This window comes from Montipora capricornis, chromosome 9 (assembly GCF_036669925.1).
Source record: "Montipora capricornis isolate CH-2021 chromosome 9, ASM3666992v2, whole genome shotgun sequence".
NCBI lineage: Eukaryota > Metazoa > Cnidaria > Anthozoa > Scleractinia > Acroporidae > Montipora > Montipora capricornis.
This window is the reverse complement of record NC_090891.1, coordinates 37,941,016-37,965,219: the sequence shown is the minus strand read 5'-3', so window position 1 is coordinate 37,965,219 and position 24,204 is coordinate 37,941,016. Positions and strand designations below refer to the sequence as shown.

Genomic DNA, 24,204 nt, shown 5'->3' with positions numbered 1-24,204 from the left:
CGCACCCTGCTAAAGGTAACATACATACAGGCATAAGCTTTATTTCATCTCGAATTTCCAAATAACTACAGGAGTTAATATCTTGGCGACAATACATTTACAGCTAAAATACATAGCATATACAGATATATTCATTAAAAAGAAAAGCCGCTGTACAAAATGTGGCCCTGGATTCTCTTTTAAACCAGTAAACGCATAGGTACGGATTAAATCAGGTAGCGCATTCCGCAACTTAGCTGATACCTAAGAAAAAAGAGAACTAAGGCAATAACTGGTTGTTCCAGGTTTATTGAAGGACAGAATGTAATTTCCGCGAAGATCATGCATAAGAAGGAGACGTGAGAGAAAAAAACAAAGCAAAGAAAACAAAAAAAACCACATACTTTTAACAAGTAATAAGAGAAAATTTTCAATTCGCTTATTACATAATGATGTAGAGCTTGACTTTCGTAGTAAGAGGACAGGTAATCTGCAAATATAAATATCGTTATTCTCTTATTTACGTTATTATACCGTTTCTTTGACACGAGAATTACAGCGTAAATGAAAGCACAACTTTGTCGCGAATTTTCTATGATAAAAACTTGTTCAGAAATCCAAAATCTACGTTAACAGCACACACCAGGTCTACTCCTGAGTATCTGGCTAGAAATCATTTCTTCTGGTCGCGCTTCAGCCATTCGATGAGAGCCAGTCTCGTGCTTCTTAAGTTGCCTCGCTCATGCCCAAAAAGAATTCTGGGTAATTCTGCCAGTCCATGACAAGGGAAGACTCCCGATTCTCATTTCATAGTTGTTTTTTTCATAAGTGTCTGGGCACCCAGTGCTGCCAGCAAAATAACACATCGATTGAAGGTTTTAGCTTTCAAAACTTGCCCAGATTGTGTCAGTAGGTCCTGTATTTCCTCCACAGCAACGCCAGAGCGACAACTTCACCCGCGCACCCCCATCTTTACAACAGAGCATTCTCGGGCTGCCAGCCTGCATGAAACCATCTCTCGCCTCTGTCTGCGACAACACCAGACACGCACGGTTCTTACGTTAGGTTTATGTCAATTGCTGGTACAAAAAAAAAACAGTATGTTAATTTTTTGGTAGGCTAGGTATCGAAGAGCCAGAACATTTGCGCATGCGCTGACGGAATGTTTAAACACCGGCGCTGGAGCGTCGTACCAAACGAGTCAGTTCCGGGATTTCGGCCCGTGGGATCGCTTTTGGACGCAGTTGGCCCTTCGCTGCTTTCTGCTACCGACCTTGCCTCCCAGTATTTTTTTGTACGGCATTGAAGGAGAGATAGTCGGCCCTCAAACCATATGTAACAAATCCCTATTCTCCTTCGCAGCTGTTATTTGGGTCGTCACGCAACGTTCCTCCCTGGTAACGGTTGGTCACAAGAGAGACACATTCCTTTCCCTTAGTTTTTGAGAACCAATAGAATGCACGTTATTGTTATCGACTACGCCAATCAAATTCCTCGTTAACATTCTTCGCCATCGTTAATTTTTTAATGACTCCGGCTTCGCGTAAACAACCGAATGAAATTATCCTTCAACGAAATCTATTTCTCCCTGCGTACTCGCGTCGCTCAGACTTGCGCAGGATATTCCCACCTGTCGTAAGAGTTCGGTTTGATCCTTAATGAGGGAAAGCAAAGGCGAAACAACAATCACAATATGGCCAGACTCGCCAGTGAAGCCGTTAAATACCATAGATAAGTGACAGATTTTCCAAAACCAGTTGGTAAACTAACAAATACGTCCTTTTTCTTCAGCACTGCAGATATAATCGCTTCTTTTTCATGCTTGTTTAACTCGCTAAACTTGAATTGTTCACATACTTTTGAAAAAAAAGAAGATAGATCCCCCATGTTTGCTTTCAAGTAATGGAGAGGGACTTGGACCAGGTTTCCAGAATATGGAAGCCTGTTTCTTACTGGTCAATTTTAGGGAAAGGAATGTGTTTGAGCAGCCGTTAGTGGGGAGGAGCGTTGCGTGACGACCCTAACAACGGCTGCAAAGGAGACTAACAAATCCCACGCCTACTCAGAGCTCCAAAACGCCCTTGTCAATATAGCGTAAGAATTAGGTGGCTTATATATTCAAGACAAGAGAAAATGAGGGGACAGAGAGGGAGGCTCAAGGCGTTGGCCGGGATGTTATGTCCACGAAAGTTATTTTTAGACGAGCGGAAGTATTTGTTCTAGCGGAAGTCTGTCTTCTGAGATGTCCGCATGCAGTCTTGCCTCGCTCTCAGGTTCTTAGTGAAAAGAGAAAATGATGGCGCACGTGGAAGGCTGATGAATATATATTTCTTTCAAACATCGGACCGAGGTTGGCCTGCATGCGGAGGTCTCGGAAGACTTCCGCTCGTCTAAAAATAACTTTCGTGGACATGACATATCCCAAGGGCTGGACCGGGAGCCTCCTTCTCTATCCTCTCATTTTCTCCTGATTCAAGAGAAAAGTCATTTTATCTGTCATATGGTAAGCACTGCAGTCGCAGATTACAAAGTGTGCGCATGCGCCCTCCTAAAGGTAACATACATACAGTCATAAGCTTTTTCCGAATAACTACAGGAAAAGTAAGCGCTGTCATGGCAAGGTGAACTCCACTGTTGATTTCTAACCGTCCTCCCTCACGCACGCGCAGTTATTCAACCGGAACCAGGGTTTTCTGGTTCCGGTTTTGGATTATTCCAGAGCCTCCCGCGCCCGTTTTGCTGGACAAGGGTAACGGAGGCTCTGGGAACGAGATTGACTTACTTTATTTCGTTCATTCATTGATAACATTTGGCTTCTTTGCTCCTTAGTCGTGAAACTAACTCAAAGACAAAAAAATTGTCTAGGACAGTGTTGTTCCTGACGTGACGCTTTGTCACTATCTGGTAGCTCCTCAAGATGCAAAGTAAAATAAGTGTTGCAAAGCTCCTTCTTTTCGAAATCCTACATTCTCCCGTCAAATTTGTCATGCCTAATTTTAATTCTTTTGCTTCACTTTCGTATAATTCTAAACGCCTACACTTACTGATTTCGAAACTACAATAATTGCTTTGTCAAAAAAATTCTAAGACGTTTCGATTTAGGAGTTATTGATGATAATTCTTGCAACAATCCGAAGGCAGAAACTTGAGCGTAAATTATTCTTGATCGATCTCCGAAAGACCCAAGAAAACTTAATAAGTTAATTCACAAAAATTAAATAAAAATTGAACAAGTTTGAACAAGCCCTTAAATAGCTTCCGTGTAGCCGTTTTTTGTTTCGGTCCCATTCTCACTTTCCACATTATTACTCTTTCAGCTTCAGGAACCGAAAGTTTCGTGTGTGGCTTGAACATCGTTAATTTCGGTTTTGAAAGACGATATAACGAAGGTTTGTTTGCATTTACTTCAGGTAAAAGCACACGTCAGAGAGTATTTTATGGACTGAATTCCCTCTCTTATGGTTCTGGTAGAGTGAGACTGAATTGTTTTAATGGGAGGATCAATTCTATTCATCGTGGTTATTCTTTCCGTGCTATCAGAAGGGCACAACTTAGGTAATTTAAGAAAGCCAATTTAAAATTTAGGAAGTGCCAGAGCAAATTCAGTTGTTTGATTTTTGAAATGTTACTCACTAGAAAACTCAAGTCTTCTTGAAATATTCAAACATTCAATTCGTGCTAAGTTTTTTGTTTAACTTGTAGTATTACCCTCTGTTTAATATATTTTTTTTAATAAGAACCTTTTTTATAAGAACGAAGAGGCTGAGATTAACTAAAATTTTAAGAACGTATTAATAACATTCCTCAGGCTGAGAGTCGATCAAGAACGTTTTTATTTTGCTAATTTGTATTTAAGGTAACAAATTTAAATTAACCAAAATACTAGAGACATGTTTTGTAAAACATTAACAATGGTGGCACACATCTCGGTTTGTCATAATCAGCAGTTCTTATTTTTAACTGTTCCAAAATAACTTCCACACCATCGACGGTCATCATGGTTGGCGAGACATCTCGCACGTAGCATCAGAGCAGGCAAGTAGAGTAAGAGCAAGCAACTTGACACCATATCTCAGCAGGCAATGCACTTTGATAGGGTTCCTGGTCACGTCCGCATTGATTTACTCAAATAGTGTATTAGTCAGGCTGTTAAGGGAAGGAATTGTGCGCTTTATGATAAAGGAATCAAACTCTGGATGTTTGTTGGCCTTCATGAAGTTAAAAATCTTGGAAAAAACAGTCATGTAACGGTAATTAACGCCTCTTACTAAAAAAATGCTGACGTCAGCATTTGATGAAGCCTTTCCTGACACCTGGAGGGTAGCAGGAGTTGAAGTGCGTGTATTGGAAAGTCTCTGCGGGTTAAAGTGTGTGCACACATCAAGAATAGAGTCATTTTGACCATTTTTGAATCTCACGCCCTTATCTACATATATGTATACAAGAATGTTATTTCAGTTTCTGAAATCTCAGCCGTAACTTTTATTGTGGACGATACTGAGCTATTTGCTAGCCCTGTAAAGTTGTTTATTGCTTCTTTGTTTATGTTCCTTAGACAAAAGATGTCGTCAATGTATCTTTTCCAAATGAATGCTTTGTAAGGACTTTGGTTGATGATATCTGTCTCAACTTCCACCATGAAAATGTTAGCAAAAGATAATGCCATTTTTGTTCCTATTGTGGTTCCGTGTGCTTGTTTTTCTTGTTGAAATGGAAATTTTCTGTCAAGATAAGTCTTAGCTTTTCTCTGAGGAAGTGAGTTGGAATCGGAGGTTTGTTTTCAAAGAATGTTTCGTATGTTTTACATACAATGCCGATTCTTTCATCCTGCGGGATGTTGGTGTTAAGGCTACTAGCTTCCATTGAGACAAGGATTATGTCTTTTAATTTGAGACTTTCATTTTTTCTGGTATGATGTTTGTGTTTTAGCAATAGGATGAAGGATCAACAAATGATGAGATTCATTCAGTAGGGCTTTCGCAGCCTGATGTGATAGGTCTTCCGACCGGCTTAGATTTGCGGATCTTTGTTAGTGTAGAAAACAGAGATTCGCGGCAGGTTTGGTGTCCGGAATAACCATTTGTTCGTCACGCCGTCAAAATGGTCTTCGTGATGGAGAGCATTGACGAGTTCTTTGGGTTTTTGAGACTGTTTCTAATGCCATGGGTAATTAAGTGGCTTATAGTTTTCTTTGTCATCTAAGAGAATCTGCCCCTCTCGTGTTACATTACCCATGGCATTGGAAACCTTTCAAAAAGCCAAAGAACCATCACGGAGACCACATTGACGACATTGACTAAGAAATTGTTTTCCCTGACACCAAACCCGCCACGAATTCCTCTTTTCTACACTCTAACAAAGATTCCAAAAGCTAACCCGGGTAGGAGACTATCATATCAGGCTGCGAAAGCTCTAATGAACGAATCTGAGGTGTTTGAAATTCCTATCCTGACCAACACGAGTGCCATAGTAGTAATAGTAATAGTCCAGTAGGCAAGATGGTAACAATTTCGCATGCGTTCCCGTAGTTTAGATAAGATTCCCCTAACATCTGCAGCTCTAAAGCAGCATATCAAAAGGTAGCCATGTTTGGAGTCAAGTAAACCTTGTAGCACTTCCAGAGCTTCCAAGTCCTGCTAAATGGCTTGGGTGGTCAATGGAAACCTTTGAGGCCAACACTTCCACAAGCCCAGCAAAGCTGCTATGAGCTCATTTGTTGTTCCTCCAAGGAAACCTGCAGAAGGTTGGGCAACTGCTCAAAAGCAAACCCTCAGTGCACAGCCCTGTTTCTAGCCTCTTGTGAGGAAATGCATCATTCTCAAAGTATATAAGGCGTTTACTAACCAACAAAATGATACAAAAGATCACAGACAGTCTTGAAAACGACCCGGCGATGAAATTGACAATGGACAGTGCAGATTTTCGATCAGAAACAAGTAAACCTTCATATATTTTGGTTTCTACTGGTGGTAAAACTTCCGTTCGAAGTCATGCTAAGGCCAAAGATAAGCAATTTTCCACACAATAACTTTTGCCTACACATAGATTATTTTGTTGGGGACACTGAAACTAGGGCCAAAGATATGCAATTTTCTAAACAAGAACTTTTGCCAATGCATAGATTACATTGTTGGGGAAACTGAAACTTATCAGTACATTGATCACCCAAATAAAACCCATGTATTCCCAAAAACGAATTAAATTCGTTTTTGTTTATACGATAAAGGGAACAAAAGGAACATTTCACATTTCATGAGTAAAATGTAAAATTTAGTAGAGCTGTGAATTCGCAGTTTGATTTGATTCCCGCATAATCTCTAATTTCGAGTTTCAAAACTCAAAATTTCGAGTTTCTAAACTCAAAATTTCAAGTTTCTAAACTGAAAAATTTCAAGTTTAAAAACCTGATCACGAAATGCCATGTCCCTTACGGGCCATCGTACGTTCTTTTACCTTTTGAAGTCAATGTGTAAATATCATGATGCCTTCTGTCAACAAACTCGTATGTTAATGAGACAAAATGTAAATGTGGACGTCAGCAAATAATAACCGAAGTTTCCATTCAACAGGTAGTTTTAACTCCGAATATGAAGAGGTCTATGTTTCCATTACCGGTCACGATTCTGCAAGCTGTGGCCACAAAACATACCCATGCAAGTCTATTGCACAAGCAGTTAGTCAAGTTGACGGGAATTATGGCCACATTTATCTTAACGGCACTGGCACAGAGAGACAGCCGTTCAATTGCAGCCGGGAAATGCAGCGTGGGATAGAAATTCAGAAAAGCGTCAGCATAGAGGGGATGAATTCAACGCCGACCGCGCACATTTCATGTTTTGGTGGAATAAAATTCCGGTCCGTCGAAAGGGAACTGAATGTATCCATATCCGGTATTGTTTTCCAACAAACTCCGCTGACGTTTGAAGATTGCAATTTCATACAATTATTTAACAGTTATTTCCGAGGTGGATCCGCTGTAACGGTTTATGTGAACAACATATCCAGCACCAATTTCAACATTCGAAGTTCTTCATTCTTTGACAACAATGTGTCCTGTGTGGATTTTATTTTGGCTTCCGGCAAAGCTCAAACTCAGTTCCTTACAGTGAGAATCAATAGCACCACTTTTCAGGGCAACGGCTGCTTTGGAAAACGCTCAATGAAATTAGGAGCAATAACAATTGGATCAGCAATAAAAGCAGCTTTAGGACCTATCTTGGTGGAAGTATCATGCTCTAAGGTCTACTACACCAAACACTGCGGCCATTTTGTTAAAATCAAATTGCCGCATGCCACCATAAACGAGGTTTATACGGACGTAACGCTTGTGGGAAATGGAGTTGGTCGGCTTTGGATGCGATCAAATAGCGAAGCAAAAAGCTTGTTTAGTTCACTAGCAAGAAAAACCTACGCTAAATTTGTAGGCCTAAGCTGCTACAGCAACCGGTTGCGATGTCTCAAGATCGAGTGTAATGAGACCGAAGTGGAAATTTATAACTCTTCCTTTCAGGACCAGTACGTTCCATCTGGAAGAGGTGCATCCATTTTGCTTGAGGCAACAACTCACGCAGCATTGCGTGTGCTAAACAGCAGTTTTGGAAAGAATCGAGCAAAAGCAGGCGGAGCCATAAGCGTTCATAGCAAACATGGGACGATAGAGCTCTTGTTTTCACGCGTTAATTTTACTGCATGCGCTGCAGAAAAGTACGGATGTACGGTTTTAGTCGGGGATCCTCAAAGTGCTCGAGTTACAAACCGAACAGCGACATTTAAATTAATTGCAAACTTCACAGAGGTGCTTGTCAACAACTGCTCTGGTATAAAGGTATGGCGTAGAAGAAAGTGCAGTGTGTTCTATTTTCTCGTCTTTAGTGGAAAGGTGACCATAAACGGCTCTTCCTGGACAAATAACAGGGTAAGGACAGATGCTACTTTTCTGTTGGGAAATGCCGGTGGCAAAACTGACATTATAGTGTCGAACTGCACCTTTGTCAACAACTCTGCTCTTCTTCAAACTGCCGTTATGTTTGTAGCCTTAGGCCCACTTCCAGGCAGCATAATGATTGAGAATACCACTTTTTTGACTCAACCAGTGGACACTGAAAACAAAAAATCGAACGCATTGCTTATAAGTCCAGAATTCAGAATCGAGTTGATGAACGTGTCATTTAGCTCGCGAAATGCTATCGGGCTTGCGATTTTCCGCTTCGCAAAAAAGCCTCAAGCTTTTGCGATGAACATTTACATCGTAAACTGCACTTTTTTCAACAGTGCTCAAGATATTGTAGTCAATATTCTAGAAGCAACCGAAATTAAGTTCAACATAAGAAATACTGTCTTTTCTACCAAACGTGCAGGAAACAAGGACATTGGCATCTTTTTTGCGGTTAAACCAATCACCAAACTAAACTTATCAAGCGCAGTTATAGAACTGGACAACGTAACATTTCTATCCCGGCCTTGCAGCGTTTTCAACCTGCTCACTCCAGGAGAGAAAACTCTCAAAATACGGAATTCCATTTTTCAAGGGGGCATTTGTTCCCATCAGCAAGGGTCAAGGCACCATCAGTATCAATTAGGAGCTGGCTCCATATCAATTATAGCACTACATGATAACCTCAACCAATCAGGATGTATTGGGCAGCAATACACCAGAAACATCCACCCTTTGTGGAATTATGACACCAAAATAATCATCGAAGGCAGCACGTTTGAAGGAAACGCAGGTCTAATGGTCGGAGCCATTGCCGTCGTCAACGGAAACGTTACGTTTGACAAGTGCAATTTTCGAAATAACTTTGGCAACAAAACCTCCGGACACGTTTATTCAGGGTATGGCACAGGCCGAATCCACTTCAAAGATTGTTCGTTCTCGACAACGCTCCATAGCATTGCGGCGAACGGCGTTCTCTTCAAAAAATCAACGGTTTTGTATTCTGAAAGCGGTGGACCCTTAGAAATTGAAAACACTTCAATGGTATCAAATGTTAGTCAAAGAATTACTCTCTCCACAATGGTGGGTGTCTCGAATGGAGGATACGTCAACATTGATAACCAGTCCATTATCGAATGCAGCGCGGGAAGTCAGCTTTTGTTTGAAAATAACACGCACTTTCAGTACGGATACAACGAGATAGACGGAAATTCCTGCCGATTTAACGTGACTGCTCTACACTATTCCTGTAATTCGTGTCCCCCCGGTTTCTACAGTTTACAGAAAGGTGCTTCCCGCGGACTAAATTTACTTGCATCATTTGAATGCCTGCAATGTCCCTTTGGAGCGACTTGTGTTGAAAAAAATGTCGCTGCAAGACCGAATTTCTGGGGATACCCGAATCCTAACAAGGCCCATGCATTGACGTTCTATGCTTGTCCGGAAGGTTACTGTCAGAGTCCATCACAGAAGTCGGGTGCACTACAATATAACGCCTGCTTTGGAAAGCGAAGCGGATTTCTCTGTGGGAAGTGTTTTCCAGAATATAGTGAAACACTCTTTACTACCGAGTGCCGCAAGAGAAGCGAATGCAATACCCACATGTTGTGGATAATAGCAATAATTTACACGACTGGAATGGCTCTTTATCTCTTAACTAAGCCTCCGATAATACGTTATCTTGTCAAGCAAATATTGTGGTTCAGGAATCGAGAAGGCTATGCTCTCGTAGATGGATCTGATGGGGAAATGGATGGACACAAAGATATTGGATATCTTAAAATCATATTCTATTTTTATCAAGCCGCCGATCTATTGATAGTAGGGTCAGCTGAACATTTGTTTCACGATAAAATTCCATTTGTACTGTCTATCATTGAAGCGTTTAATTTTGAGATCAGCACCCTTAAGAAATCTATATCTTGCCCTTTTCCTGGAATTACAGCTGTGACAAAGGAGTTGCTACTTTCCGGAACCGTTTTTCTCATAATGGCAGAAATAGTAACAATTTACTGCTTTCATTTCGCTTTTAATAAGGTACGGAGAAAGGAAGGGCCATGTGTTATTCATTACATAGCTGTTTTCATAGAGTTACTGCTACTTGGGTACGAGCGACTTGCAGAATCATCCTTAAACCTTATGAACTGTTTTCCTATAGGCTCTGAGAAACGGTTGTTTATCGATGCAGAGATCGTTTGTTGGCAGTGGTGGCAATATATACTGCTGACTTACATCATCGTGTCAGTGGTACCTTTTATCCTTATTTTGTACTTTGGATCGTCAAAGCTTCATGACGCCTCAATCTCCGCGAAAGAGTTTCTCGGAGCGTGCACATTTCCCTTACCGTTTCTAGTTTACTGGCTGTTTAAGAGAGTCCTTATAACAGGGAATAACAGCTCACACGCAAGACAGAACAACAAGGACGTTTTGGAAGTACTTCATGGGCCGTTTCGTCAGCCTAAGGGTAACGACAATGGAACACTGTACTGGGAAAGCGTTTTGATTGGTAGACGGTTGGCGTTACTCCTTTGTCACGCATTCATCACAAATTCAATGCTTCGATTGGTTTGTATGACTGTCGCTTGCATCGTCATATTGCTTCATCACGCAATCAAAAACCCTTTTCAGGATCCTATTGCGAACACATCCGAAACGGCATCCCTTTTGATCTTGGCTGTAATGGCAGTTATCAACCTGACAAAAGCCACTTTGGTGGCGTTTGGAATAACCATCGATGGGCCAGCCACAACTTACCTGGAAATCCTCGAGTGGTTTGAAGTCTGTGTGCTGTCTTTTGTTCCGGCTTTATTGGGCATTTTCTTAGCTATCGCAGCTTTGTCTCAGCTCGTGAGGTTACTTTCATTTCTTACGATGATGATTTTTCGATTCGCCCAAACAAATAGTCAGTCTTCGTGCAGTTTAAATTTCTGACAGATGCTGTCTGTTTTCTGACGTTATTCCCCGTTACTCCAGTTTCCCCCTCTGCTCAAAAAGGAACACTTGATTCGAATTAATTTTTCTGTAGTGTCCCCAATTATTACCGCAGCGCTACATGAGGAGACACTTGAATACAGTTTATATAACTACAAAAGAGTACTAACAAGAGTGTTGTTATGGCATAGGTGGGCCCCACAATGAGTGTATTTTTGGAATACTCGTTCGCGCGAAAATCAATTGTCATGTCCCTGAAAAAAACATGGCAGAAGCATACACGCGTGACATGGCTTCTTCTGATTGGTTAAAATTGGCGGCCCTTTGTTTGTTTCGCGAGCGAAGTGTATCTAAAAATAAATCCATTTGTGACTGTACAGGGGCAAGGCCGCAAAGTGATCGATCAACACTTATCTAATCCACTCTTGGTACTAATAGAGTGGAGAACACATGAGACAAATACCAAGAATCACAATTCTGACAGAGAGGGAGGGAGAGGAAGTGCGAGAGAAGGAGGGAGGGAGGGAGACAGAGAGGGGGGGGGGGGGGGGAAAGACAGAGAGAGAGAGAGGGGGCGGGGGGGAAACGAAGAGAGAGAGAGACAGACAGACAGACAGACAGACAGACAGAGACAGACAGAGAGCCGGTTCTGACAGTTACGACAATAATGTTTCAAGAGACTCAATTTCACGTGGTGCCAGAGAATTCTAAGATCTCCCAGCACAAGACAGATGTTATACAGCGATAGGCCAAGCAAAACATCATGGTTAAAGTAAACTTAATACGCTACAAGGAAGCAGCAGTCAAACCCAAACTGTTCCTTTATACAAAGTTAATGTCAATCCAAATTCGTAGAGCAAACGTTTTCATGAAGAGGATTGCATCGCAAGAACAGCAGAACCAATTCACACTTGCTTCTTCCCTAGTAGGTCATACGGGTCGCGGGTCAGTGTACATGTCACTGTGGTACTGATAAATATACAACACCAAAAAAGTCTCCTAGCCCTAATCACTCCACAAAAATGTTGTGATCTAGGGAAAACTTTTGGCTCAGTTTTTTTATCAGTGGAACAGGGCCTTGACCTGTGTTTTAGACCCGCCTATAGGAAATTCCTTTTCCCTAATTAGGTCCAAATTCTTAACTAATTATCATGAAGGAGCTAAGCAAAAATAGCGGAAACACTCGACAAGAACGCTCAAAAAAAAAAATAGGTTCAGAGCGACGTTTATACGACCTTGAAAAATAAACGTAAAAACAGAACGTAAACAAAAATGCAAAACATTTAATTGGCTTATCGAACAAAAACAAACGAGCGCGAATTTTCATTGGCTTAGCGAGCGCGGATGCAAACAACGTAACAACGTCATCTCTCCATGGAACTTTCTGGAAAGTTTCGCTTTGACGTCGCTTGAAATGCAGTAATGTGATTGGGCAATCGAACTATTTACTGCCCATATTAGGAGTTTTCTTGGCGGGAATAAGGAGAAGCTTTGTTTTAATCTGGCGAAACATTGGTCCGAGAAACAAATTACAAACACTTTTTCAAGGTCATACGAAAGTCGTTCTAGTTAGCACAACAAGGGCTGCACATGCGTTTTGCATCTTGGTACATTTCATTGTAGCACGTGAGCATTGACAATAATTTGTTTCGCACCACGGATTGGGCCTACCACTCGATTTCAAGATAGCTAGTAACTAAACTGAAAGCAAATGCATGCACGTGAGTCGACTAACCATTACTACTTTATTCGAAAAAGGAACAAAGTATAGAATTTGTTTCTGATTCGTTATGGTTTCAGTTGATTTTGTAGTCTCCCCAAGAGGCCACTTTGGAAAATATCATGATACTCTTTGTTTGTCCCGCCAAATTGTGCATTAGCATTGTTTTTGTTTTCTCTTTTTACCATTGTTTTACCATGTCCCAAGAGAAACTGGAAACAATGCTAATGCAAAATTTGGGGGGAGAAACAAAGAGTGTTATGGTATTTTCCGAAGTGGCCGATCAGTAGAGTACTCGTGCTTGGCTAAATAACATTGTGACTTAAATGACGTGATCATCATCATCATCATCATCATCATCATCATCCTCATCATAGAATTCGGCACTGACAAATTTTTTTAGGGGTGTTGCGATTTTCCTGAGCATGCGTAAGATTTCGTAGCCACTGGGAGAGTGGCTTTTTGGAGAAGGTACCCTAAGTAGGAAGTGACCGGACGAGAGTTTTGGTGTTTTCGTTGCACACAATACCCGGTTACTGTGTAACTCTGTAACCCATCTCACCAGGCTAATTACATAATTTTATAATTTCCCTCATGTTGTTAAGAAAAAGTATTAAATACATTTTATTCAATGGTTTAACATATAATACGCGCGGATATTTTGCGAGTTGCGTAGTATTTTTCCGAGCCCCGCCCAAATGAGCAAAATGTCCGCGAGTATTATATGTTGAACTATCGAATAAGAGATTTATTATTCCTCTACAAAAAAGGTGTTATTTTGCTTCAATTTTATGTGGTAAGAGTGTTTTGAAAAAAATGCATCATCTGTCCTTCAGGGCGCGTGCGAACGATGTAAACAGCATAAAAAGCCAGCCAAAGATCTTGATTTGATTGGATAAACAAAATGACGAGTGACAAGTGATGACAAGCTAAATTCTCAGGCTTTGCATCGTGTTGAAAAGAATTTCTTTGACTGAAAAATACCCGTTCCGTCCGTATTCACTCTGTTCTAAACCAGTCAAACAGGGACACTGCAATGTATTACCGTCTCATATTTTGCGCGTTCTGTTGACCAAATATGGTAAAATGGCGTCATAGTGGAATAATAAATATTTTTAAATACCATCGCAGAAACTTGTGAAGCATCTGTTTATTGGTTTTGATTGGAATCAATGCCGTTGACAACAGTTTTAAATCTACAATTGGTTGGGTCACGGAATGTGGTCTTCGGAATACGGAATTGAACTGTATATGAAACAGGTATGAGAAAATGACGGCGGACTGAGCATATAAAATCAGAGTAAAAAGGCAAAAAAAAAAAAAAGATAGAAAGTACTGACAAAGATATTGTGACATAAAAAAATATTGTGAACGTAAAAGGCAATCGACTAAAAATCCTTCGAACAAAGTGTAGGATACCCGTAGCCTCTTGTTACTTTGGGCTTGTGGTAAAATACACAACGCAACGCAATATACGCAATATACGCCGATGTCAGTCTGAATTACGCAATATACGCAATATGTGCAAAACGCTTTATTTTATCAGCGGTTAAGTTGCAAAATTTCAAACAGCGCATGCTCACCGTTCCCACGAGGTTTCTCCCGTTAACACCAGCAAAATGGATGTTTTGCGGTAAGTGTTTCCATCATTAATCGCCTTTCATCTTTGATCATCCTCTGTTATATGCTGCACGGAATTATTATAGCGTCGGTTTTAATGTCCTTTTGATAACCGTTTCATCATTAAAACCGGATAGTTCTACAAATCCGGAACAGTCAAGATCATAAGTAAGTGTTTTCCCTGAAATGTTTCCGTGATGGTTTAGATTTGAGGTCGACATTTTCGCAAGTAAGGCCAAGAGCAAAATTTAACATTTATGTTGAGTCTTGTTTTCCTAGATCTCTTGCCATTTTAACTCGATGGATGTGGTCGCGTTAAAGTAAATGTGCCATGTATAAAGAATCGGTAAGTAGTAAGTCGTCTGCCTGGGGTGGGGGAGATGATTACTTCCTCCTGCCGAAAAGATTCCTATAAATTCTCTGAGATCTAACGGTGACGTATCCTCAAATCTATTAGATAAGCTGAAGTGTTCTGAATTGTTTATTTACGTTGCTCGGGAGGAAACCCGGACAGTTTGAACTGATAGTTCGTTGTATTGATTTCAACGAAAATTCGCGTATGAAAGTTGGAAGTGCCGATCGTTGTCAGCGGAATGCAACTACCAATAACATTGTAACCCGAAACAGTTTTGAACCACTGCAATACAAACAGTGAAGATAAAAAGAGCAGAAGACCCTCATGCTCACAGAAGAAGCGTAAGAGTAACCGATCTGGGTCAATGGAGCCGCCAAGTGAACCGGAGCAAATGCAATCGACCCGTCGAAAGGAAATTATTATAGCCGGAGATTCTATTCTCAAGAACCTCCAAGGCCATAAAATATCTAAAAACTCGCGAGTAAAAGTATCATCCTTCCCAGGCTGTACAACGCTGGATATGAAAGATTATATTAAACCACTGCTTCGCAGAAACCCAGACGAGATAATTATTCACGTGGGAACCAACAGTCTAAGATCCTCCGACACTCCCCGTACTTGTGCGGAAGAAATTATCGATTTAGCCACAATGGCCAGCTCTAAATCTTCAGCAAAGATCGCGCTATCCAGTCTGGTTTGTAGATCTGACGAAAAGGCCTTGGCTTGTAAAATATCTGGCGTGAACAAAATACTCGAGGAATCCTGCAGACAAAACAGCTGGGGATTTGTTGACCATTCTAACATTTTAGGCAACTACCACTTGAATCGCAGTGGTCTTCACCTAAACAAATCTGGAACATCACGTCTTGCTCGGAATTTTACAAATTATTTGCGTTTAGATTAGGATATTGCCGTCTGGGAATCCGATTTGCGTGATACCTGCACGAGCGATAACCGGGGTAAGTTTAACTATTTTAGTGTTTTTGGGCGGGGTTTGGCTATTGCTTCCCTAAATATAAACAGTCTGCCGTCCTATATTGATGAACTTCGAGTCTTCATATCCTGTTCTAAAGTAGATATTCTTATAATTAACGAAACTAAATTAGATTCCGCTATTCATGATAACGAACTTTATTTACCTGGCTTTGAAGTAGTCAGAAAAGAACGCAGAGTTAATGGAAGGAAAAGGGGTGGTGTTTGTATCTATCTGCGCACAAATCTTAATTTCCGAATACGAGGTGATCTAAATAACGATAATTTGGAGTGTTTATTCGTTGAAATCAGCATGCCTCGAAGTACAGGATTCGTGGTTGGCACCTGGTATCGGCCCCAGGTTCTCCCATCGAATTGTTTAACGAGTTTGAGAAATTGATAGACAAAATTGACCCTGAAAATAAGGAGTTGTATCTACTTGGCAATGTTAACTGCAATTTGTTGCCTGAGGCAACAGCACATATTTCGTCCTCATTAACTAACATTCTTGATATCTATGGTCTTAGCCAATTAATCACGGAACCAACACGTATTACCCAGGTGTCAAAAGCCTGATCGATTTATGCATAACTAATTCCCCGGAGAAGGTTTCAAACTTTGGGGTTGTTCACGTTGGGATTAGTGATCATTCCCTTGTTTTTATGACACGTAAGGCTAATTGTGACCGCAACGGGTCTCGCATGATCGAAATGCGGCAGTTTAAAAACTTTCAAAAACATAAGTTCTTAAATGATCTCGAGCAAATGCCATGGAGGAATGTTAGTTCGCACTCTGATCCAAATGATATGTGGCAAGAATGGAAAAACCTGAAACACGCGCCTCTAAAATCAAAAAGAATTCGTAACAAGAGGTCTCCGTGGATAACGAGTGAATTATTGCTCAGAATGCGCAGAAGAGATGTTCTTAAAAAGAAAGCGATTAATTTCGATCCCGTTATTTTTCCCGATAACTTGCCCGGTAACTTACGGGAGCTTTGGAGCTCCCGTTACTCTCCCGTTTACGGTAACATTATTTTGCTGCAACAAAGCAAAATGGCTGCCGAAGACGGTTTTTTTGTTACGCAGTTTGTCGGCCAAGAACATACCAAGGGAGGCCTGTACTGAATCATATGACCGATACAGAAGTAGTTGAGAGGCATAGGTTGTCAACAGGAAGATTAAATTGGCTGATTGAACGGTGTATTGTAAAGAAGATCTAGAGAGACAGCAATTCGCGGAGACTCAGGTAAACCAATACAGGCTAATAGTCAAGACGTACCCACCTACTTTCGGTGCCGTAAAACTACAGATGTTAATATATTAAACTTCGATGGAATCGGCAATAAAGCAAGCCTTGACTTAAACACGGACTGCGGTTTGTTTTGGCGTGAGTCTACTTTTTTTCACATCTAAATTCGCAGCACCCAGAGTCTTAATAGGGAACAAATGTAGCTGCAACATTTCCAGCAAAAAACAAATGACGTGTTATTAAAAAATAAACATATAAATAAATAAATAAATAAATAAATAAATAAATAAATAAATGATGGGATGCAAACTTCTGGCAGGGAAAATTTGGAAAGGAGAAGCGATCGACCATCACGTGATATTGAGCAAATAACAAAACACACCCAGCTAAATGCTGCATGTTTGTCTGAAACAGCAAAGAGGAAATTGTCTCCTTGTGTAAGAATAAAACATGCTTGTGTTCGAGAAAAAAAGGAATTATTATATGGACTCAAACTCGACAAAACCTATCAATTAATGCTCATCAAACAACGAACTTCTTCGCGTATGTTGTTCCCATGGCGGTCCGCTTTATCTCTGTTTTGTTTTGGTGGTGTTCAAGTGTGACAATAAATTCATGTTTACAAATCTTTCAAGCAAATGTGACCGTATTTTACCCTATAGCTGGCTTTCCCAGAGTGACTGGAGCAATTGATGGCTCTCTCATTCCTATCTGGCACCCAGACAGTGATGAACATCTCTCTGTTTGCCATAAGGGTTTTCATGCTATTAATGTGATGACAGTGTGCAATGCTCACCTGTCATCTACAAATTTTGTTTGCATATGGCATGGCTCTGTACATGATTCAACTATTTTTACTGCCAGCTACTTGCAAGCATGTATGGAGGGTGGAGGAGGCGGGAACAGGGGCATAGTGACCATATACGCACATACCCACATATATGCGTACCTCCAAAAATCCAAAAAATAAAACATTTTATTTTATTTATTTATTTGATATTTCCATTTTAAAGGGAGAGGTCTCTCCCTTTTCCTGTAGCCACATTTACCGTGGATAATGCACTCGTCTACTAAACACTTCTATCAGTAGTTCCAAAGGTTGACAAATAAAAAACAAAGTTACAGCGAGTGAATAGTTAGCATTTTTTTCATGCTTTGATTTATGAAACTTACCCCCGGAAAACATGGGAAACGGCATTTCTGAGGCCCTAATAATAACAATTTTCTGGAGAGCATGCCCCCAGATCCTCCCTAGAGGCTCATGCAGAAAGCGCTAGTTTCACTGCACCTTCCTGTGGGTACCTATTAAAACGGAAAAACCCTGCTACGCCTCCTGCTGAATTGTTGCTTCTAAGGATATAGATGATTATTGAGTTGAAAATGTTGAATATAAGCATTAATGCTAATAACACATGAATGCATTGGATGAACTGGCTGAGCTGTTCTGCTTTCATGTATAAGTTGGGTGGCTTACTGTATGTATGAGGGAGAGAAAGAGGGGGGTTGAGATATAATGCTGGATAAAGATTGGGGTTATTTGATTGTTGCCATTACTATAGAGGGGGGTTGGGAAATGTTTGAAGGACTTTCCAAGTAATTTTGCCAACCACCCCCCCTTCCTATGAGCTAATAAATGAAACCCCCCTGATACATACAAGCAAAATAGTTTTGCATCTATGTTAAAAGTAACAACAAAATAACAAACAAAAGCCAAAACTTGACAACAAAATTGCCCAAGACATGGAGCATTCATAAAAATAAAACTACTAATAAAATTAATCACTCAATTGCTTCATTTCCATTGGTCGAGTGTTATAATGTAACACAAAGTGATTCTAGAATACCCGGCCACTATTGTATTCTTGCAGTAGTGCCCTTTGAAGAACTAGGCATATAATAACAGACGCTATTCCTTTGCAAATTAAGTAGACCGGTATTCTAGAATCTAGCCAGTCTTCAGATGTTTATGATCATCAGGACATCTGTCTCAAAGACATGAAAATGAGTACAACAAAATCAATCTTTTCTTAAGACCGCAAATTTACCACCAGATCACCTGGACTCATTATGGCTTAACAAAACCCTGTTCATCAAATGTGATTTTAGGATGACTGAGTATTATTGGTACCCGCTTCTACTTCAAAATGTCACTTTCTAGTTCCAATTTCCTCATTTTTAGCTTGTGAGATGCTATCACAGTTTGAAATACTGACGACCCATTAAATTCAGCATTAAAGTCATTATTGCCGCATGAAAACAATCAGGTTTAAGGGGGGTGGCTCAATAACTACCAAACTGTTGCTATGGACCCCTTCAAATAATCATTTCTTGAGTATTTTTAACTCTGCAGTTACCATTTTTTGCCAAGTGTGTACTATTTATTTTAACATTTCTTCTACTGATTCGACTGACAACCATATTTGGTAAATCACATGGCCAAAAAACAAAATGCCTAAAAACTCAGCGAGTTAACTATAATTTTCACAAATTTTTAATGCAATAGTACAAGAACAATCTAACACAAAATCAATGTAGCATAGATTTATGGCCCTCCTCTGTTGCACTTTTCAAAATATCAGTTCCATTTTTTGCCCAAATAGAAATTCTAAGCTACAGTTTACAAATATTGATGGGACGGTTCCCATCCCATGAATTAAAACCGCCTCGTCTTTTTGTTCTTTTCGAGACCGAGGACTGGGACTAGTTGCGCATACACCTTTATTGAAGTGATGTCAGATTTCCATCGAAAGAGTTACTTCAAAGAACCATCCATGCAACCTTTTTGTAGGGCTCTTTGACTAAACAGGTTCCTTAGCAACCATTGTCCTTCTGTAGTTAAGTGCCGCCCCCTTAGTAAAGGTTCCACAAATTTAACAATATAATTATCTTACTTCCAGCTAGGGGTTCACCAAGTATCGTTGACTTGAAGGAGTCACAATAAATCAAGGATAGAATTATCCCATAAACTAATAAGTGATTACGTACTAATTGATCCCTTTTAGCAATGTCTTTTAAAATCTACTCTACCCTTATGATAAATAACTATATAATTAAGTATACAGTATTATTTTGGGTTCATTAAATAAACGTGATTTTTTTTCAAATAGTGTATCTTGAGAGTGTTGGCATATACATGCCAATGAAAATCGAAATAAATGCAGTGAACCTGAGGTAAGACGGAATTCCATTCGACGTACCTGTCGAGATAAAATTGAAAACAGATGTTCTTCAAAACATCTGATAATGCTAATTGAACGATGACTCAAAGACATACCTCCTTCCACTGGTTCGCTGTACGCTGCAATCTACTACTTGTATTGAATCGAAACCTTCGAGATCGAGAATTTCGCTTGATACTAGTCATTTGTTTCCCCCACCCCCCGACCCCCGGGGATAGTGGGGACATATGGGGAAATTACTACAATCTTGGACAAATCAATGGAACATTGAGACCACCCCTCCCCCCAAAATCAGTGATGGGAAAATGGCGCGTTTTGGCCTTCACGCACCTTCATCCTTGATTTGGGGGAGAGGGGGCATTTCTGTTCCATTTTATTTTGTCCAAGATTGTCTATGAGCCCCTGCTTGGCGTTACCAGTAGTATATGGGGTAATCACGACCCGAAATCTGCTCTCGTTCGCTCAAAAGTTACATCATCCGAGAGCACATCTCCCATTCAAAAAATAAACTGAGCAAGGCGACACTGAAAAAAAAAAAATGCAAGCGGCATTTCACGTTAACATAAATTGCAAACAAAAAAGGGAATAAAACTATTGGAAAAAAAAGAAAAAAGAAAAAGAAAGACATCGCATGTAAGGAGGATTCGAACCTTCTACCACAGATTATCTACCCCATCCAACTATCCAACCTACCCACATTCTACGCTTTAGACTTTGCATCCGTGCGCTAACCATACCGAATACGCAAACTTGTTGAATTTTAAGAACTGCATTTTCACTCCCTTAAATTTGTTGGCGATATTTACCTGATCTATCTTCTGATTTTTCCACGCTGAAAAATAGAGCATGATTTACGTTCACAAAAGTGTTGATGGGCACGATTTGCAGGCTATCAGCAACGAATTTTGTCGATTTTTCACGATTTTGTCGTCTGGCCAGAAAGGAGACAGAACAGATTGACTCTTTTTTCCATTGCTTGTTAACCGTGCTTAACCGTTGAAAAGCGTCTCAAAACAGACGTTAATCGTATAAAAAGTCTCGTGAATCGTGCCTTAAACGTTTTAATGTCATGTAAAACCATTCAAGTACTCTACAAAGCTTTAAAAGCGCTACTTTAATGCTTGAGTCTTTTGCCATTGCTTCGTTTAATCCCAGCGATGCGACCCTACATAGACCCTATAGTTTTATCGATTAACTCTCCCAGAAATGCTTCCAGAGTAAGATCAGTAGTGGGCTTGAGAACTCTAACTCTTACTTTTGTTTCCTCGGGTATTCTTTTCTCGGTGGCAATTTTTTCGTCAATTCTACGTAGAGTTATACCCTTATTCTTGATCGTACTGGCAAATTTTCATTTTACACAATTTTCACGAAAGAATATGCTCCTAACCTGGAAAAAAGTACCCCATAAAACCATCCAGGGAATTAAAAAGGAAAACGGACTGTACAAAAATGGTTCTTTCATTAATTTTTGTACTTACATATATGATTCACATTCCAGTCAGTGCGATAATAGACATGCACCCGGGCATGGTTCCGGATGACATTCGCAATTGCTTAAAAGTGTTGAAGAAATGCCAGAATAAGTTTGATTGTCTCGTTAACGAGATGTTACTCATTAAACAATTACAACCGTGTTTAAATGTACAATCAGACTCAATTCGTGCTGACTTAAAGGTCTTTGTCTAACTTATGCAAATGAATGACTCTGAACTCTAAGTTAATACTCTTGAAATCACATATTTATTTTACTTTCCCTTGACAATGGTGCCAAGATGTCGCCGAAACGTCGGACTCTTTTATCGTCAGTGTTTGCCTGTATATATGTATCTAAATCACTGTTGATTAGGTTTCATATTTGATTATTAAATGCATGATTTGTTTTTAATTTACTTATTTGCTAAATTTCATAGTATTGTATCACTATTAACAGTTTAGAATAAACTGACTTACCATACAGTTGCTGACAGTGCTCTAAAGCTTTTTTTCATAGTAGTTTCCTCTTTTAAAGTTTCTGTGTTGCTTTGTATGGTTTACATTTATATTACTTTCATCAACGTTGTTTAGAAATTATGTAAAACCATGACGAACCAAACTCTTTGTTTCCCTGAAAACCCAGGGTGATGGTAGCCTTACTTGCTGTTATTACCAGTCCTCAGGTTATTAATAAGCCATGGCAATGAGAAGTGCTTTGTTGAACATCAATGTATCTTCCACTTGTAGATCATTGTATTTAGTCTGACTCATCTTAACAACTCTTGACTTTTATCTGCACAAAATATTTGCTCTTGTTGTTGTTGTTGTTGTTGTTGTTGTTGTTGTTGTTGCTCTTGACATTCTGAAGTAGGCTGCCCCAGTTTGCAATTCTCTTGGTTTAAGTTGTTAAAATGATTGGCTATCAATGAGGAGTGCCATGAATCCTCAACATCAGATGTTGGAGTTTGTTCTAGGTTAGCTGGGGGATTTAGTTTTGTGAAGTCATGTTTGTAGGACAAATGGTAATACAATCCTGAGTGACCTTTTTTTTAAATTTCTCTAGAGTTGTAAGAAAATTCAGATTTGATAAATTGAATCTGTATTTAGACAGGTCATCTACTACTTGAGAGCTCATGGATGAAATATCTTGTTTCAGTTAGTCACTGCTTTCATCACTTCCATCTCAAACTACAACCTTTTTCCTTTGATTCACCTGTCTTGCTGATTTTAAATTTCTAAAATATTTGCTGATATGAGCAGCAGCCTTCAACTTTTTTTCTTTGATTTACATGTCTTGCTAATTTTGCATTTGTAAAATATTTGATGATATGAGCAGCAGCCTTCAAGTTAGCTTTTGCCTCTTTCCTTTTCTTTAAATTTGGCCGATGCCACTTTTGAGCGGCTTCTGTGTACAGGTTAAAGACAAAAGCAGCCTTTTATGTGTTACGTGTTTTTTTTTTTTCTTTCGTTCCTTATATAGTTCATGTGGCACACACAAATGGCAAGAACTGTATATTGTGGTAATCTCCCTAACATTTCCTTGATGACTCAGAATCTTTTAGGAACAGAGGGGTGGGGGAATTACGTGTGTTTGTCTGCTCTAGTCCCCAGTGGAAATACACCTACTTTACAACCATTCAAATGTAATTTCCCTACCCATCCCCGGGGGTCAAGGGTGGGGGAAACAAATGACTAGTGCATAACCTCGTTGTAACATTTTCTGAGCTTCTATTTATACCCCAAAAGAGCGTTGCTTACAAAAAGCGTGAATAAAAAAAAATTCCTGCCATCTAAACACCCTTTGCAAAATTTCTCCGCCTATGAGATTTAAAAAGTCGCCTTCACTGCTAGAAGGTGTAAAAGGAACGATGGAAGGACTCATCGTTTCGAACGCCACCATCACAGCGCTCGGTTGGGAAACTGGATGCTACAAGCTCTACGGATCTAGTGCCAAGTCATTTTCCTTCTTTTCATGACGAGCGTGAAGTGCATGCAAGAGCCTGGTAACTTCCGGTTATTTTATCGGCCCCGATAAGTACCGGGAAAGTTTACGGGTGCTTCGAGAAACACTCTTTCGGTCCCGATAAAGTTTCCCGGTAACGGTCCCGGTAAATTAACGGGCCCGGTAATTACCGGGACTTTCGAGAAACAGGGGCCTGTATGTCTTTGAGTCATTGTTTAGCATTATCAGATGTTTTGAATTCTCTTCAAGAACATCTGTTTTCAATTTTATCTCGACAGGTACGTCGGGTGGAATTCCGTCTTACCTCAGGTTCACTGCATTTATTTCGATTTTCATTGGCATATATATGCGAACACTCTCAAGATACACTATTTGAAAAAAAATCACGTTTATTTAATGAAACCAAAATAATATTCTTAATTACATAGTAGATTTTAAAAGACATTGCTAAAAGGGATCAATTAGTACGTAATCACTTATTAGTTTATCCCATAATTCTATCCTTGATTTATTGTGACTCCTTCAAGTCAAAGATACTTGGTGAACCCCTAAAAAAATTGTGGCACCTTTATTAAGGGGGTGGCACTTAACTACAGAGGGACAATGGTCGCTAAGGAACCTGTTTAGTCAAAGAGCCCTACAAAAAGGTTGCATGGATGGTTCTTTGAAGTAACTCTTTCAATGGAAATCTGACATCACTTCAATAGAGGTGTATGCACAACTAGTCCCAGTCCTTGGTCTTGAAAAGAACAAAAAGACGAGGCGGTTTTTTAATAGGATGGGAACCGTCCCATCAATATTTGTAAACTGTAGCTTGGAATTTCTATTTGG

The 24,204-nt window shown here is 39.9% G+C and overlaps 1 protein-coding gene and 1 long non-coding RNA gene across 2 annotated transcripts in view; one reads left to right on the top strand and one right to left on the bottom strand.

Annotated features, from left to right (window-relative positions):
- Positions 1–417: 417 nt before the first annotated feature.
- The window catches only part of LOC138016518 (uncharacterized), a 76,811-nt gene continuing 53,024 nt past the window's right edge, over positions 418–24,204 (bottom strand). Inside the window, exon 3 of the long non-coding RNA XR_011125824.1 lies at positions 418–469. This is a non-coding gene — a long non-coding RNA (uncharacterized lncRNA). The remainder of the gene's footprint in view (positions 470–24,204) is intronic.
- Positions 5,831–13,978, top strand: LOC138016291 (uncharacterized). The gene is made up of 3 exons (XM_068863459.1): positions 5,831–5,915; positions 6,549–10,764; positions 13,695–13,978. The coding sequence occupies exons 1-3, from the start codon at positions 5,831–5,833 to the stop codon at positions 13,702–13,704; spliced, it is 4,311 nt and encodes a 1,436-aa protein (XP_068719560.1). The 3' UTR covers positions 13,705–13,978.

What these genes read in the sequence shown, in the direction of transcription:
- LOC138016291 (XM_068863459.1), top strand. Translation starts at nt 5,831, where the DNA reads ATGATACAAAAGATCACAGACAGTCTTGAAAACGACCCGGCGATGAAA. An exon ending in AGATTTTCGATCAGAAACAA is followed by an intron (nt 5,916 to 6,548) that starts GTAAACCTTCAT and finishes TCCATTCAACAG; the next exon opens with GTAGTTTTAACTCCGAATAT.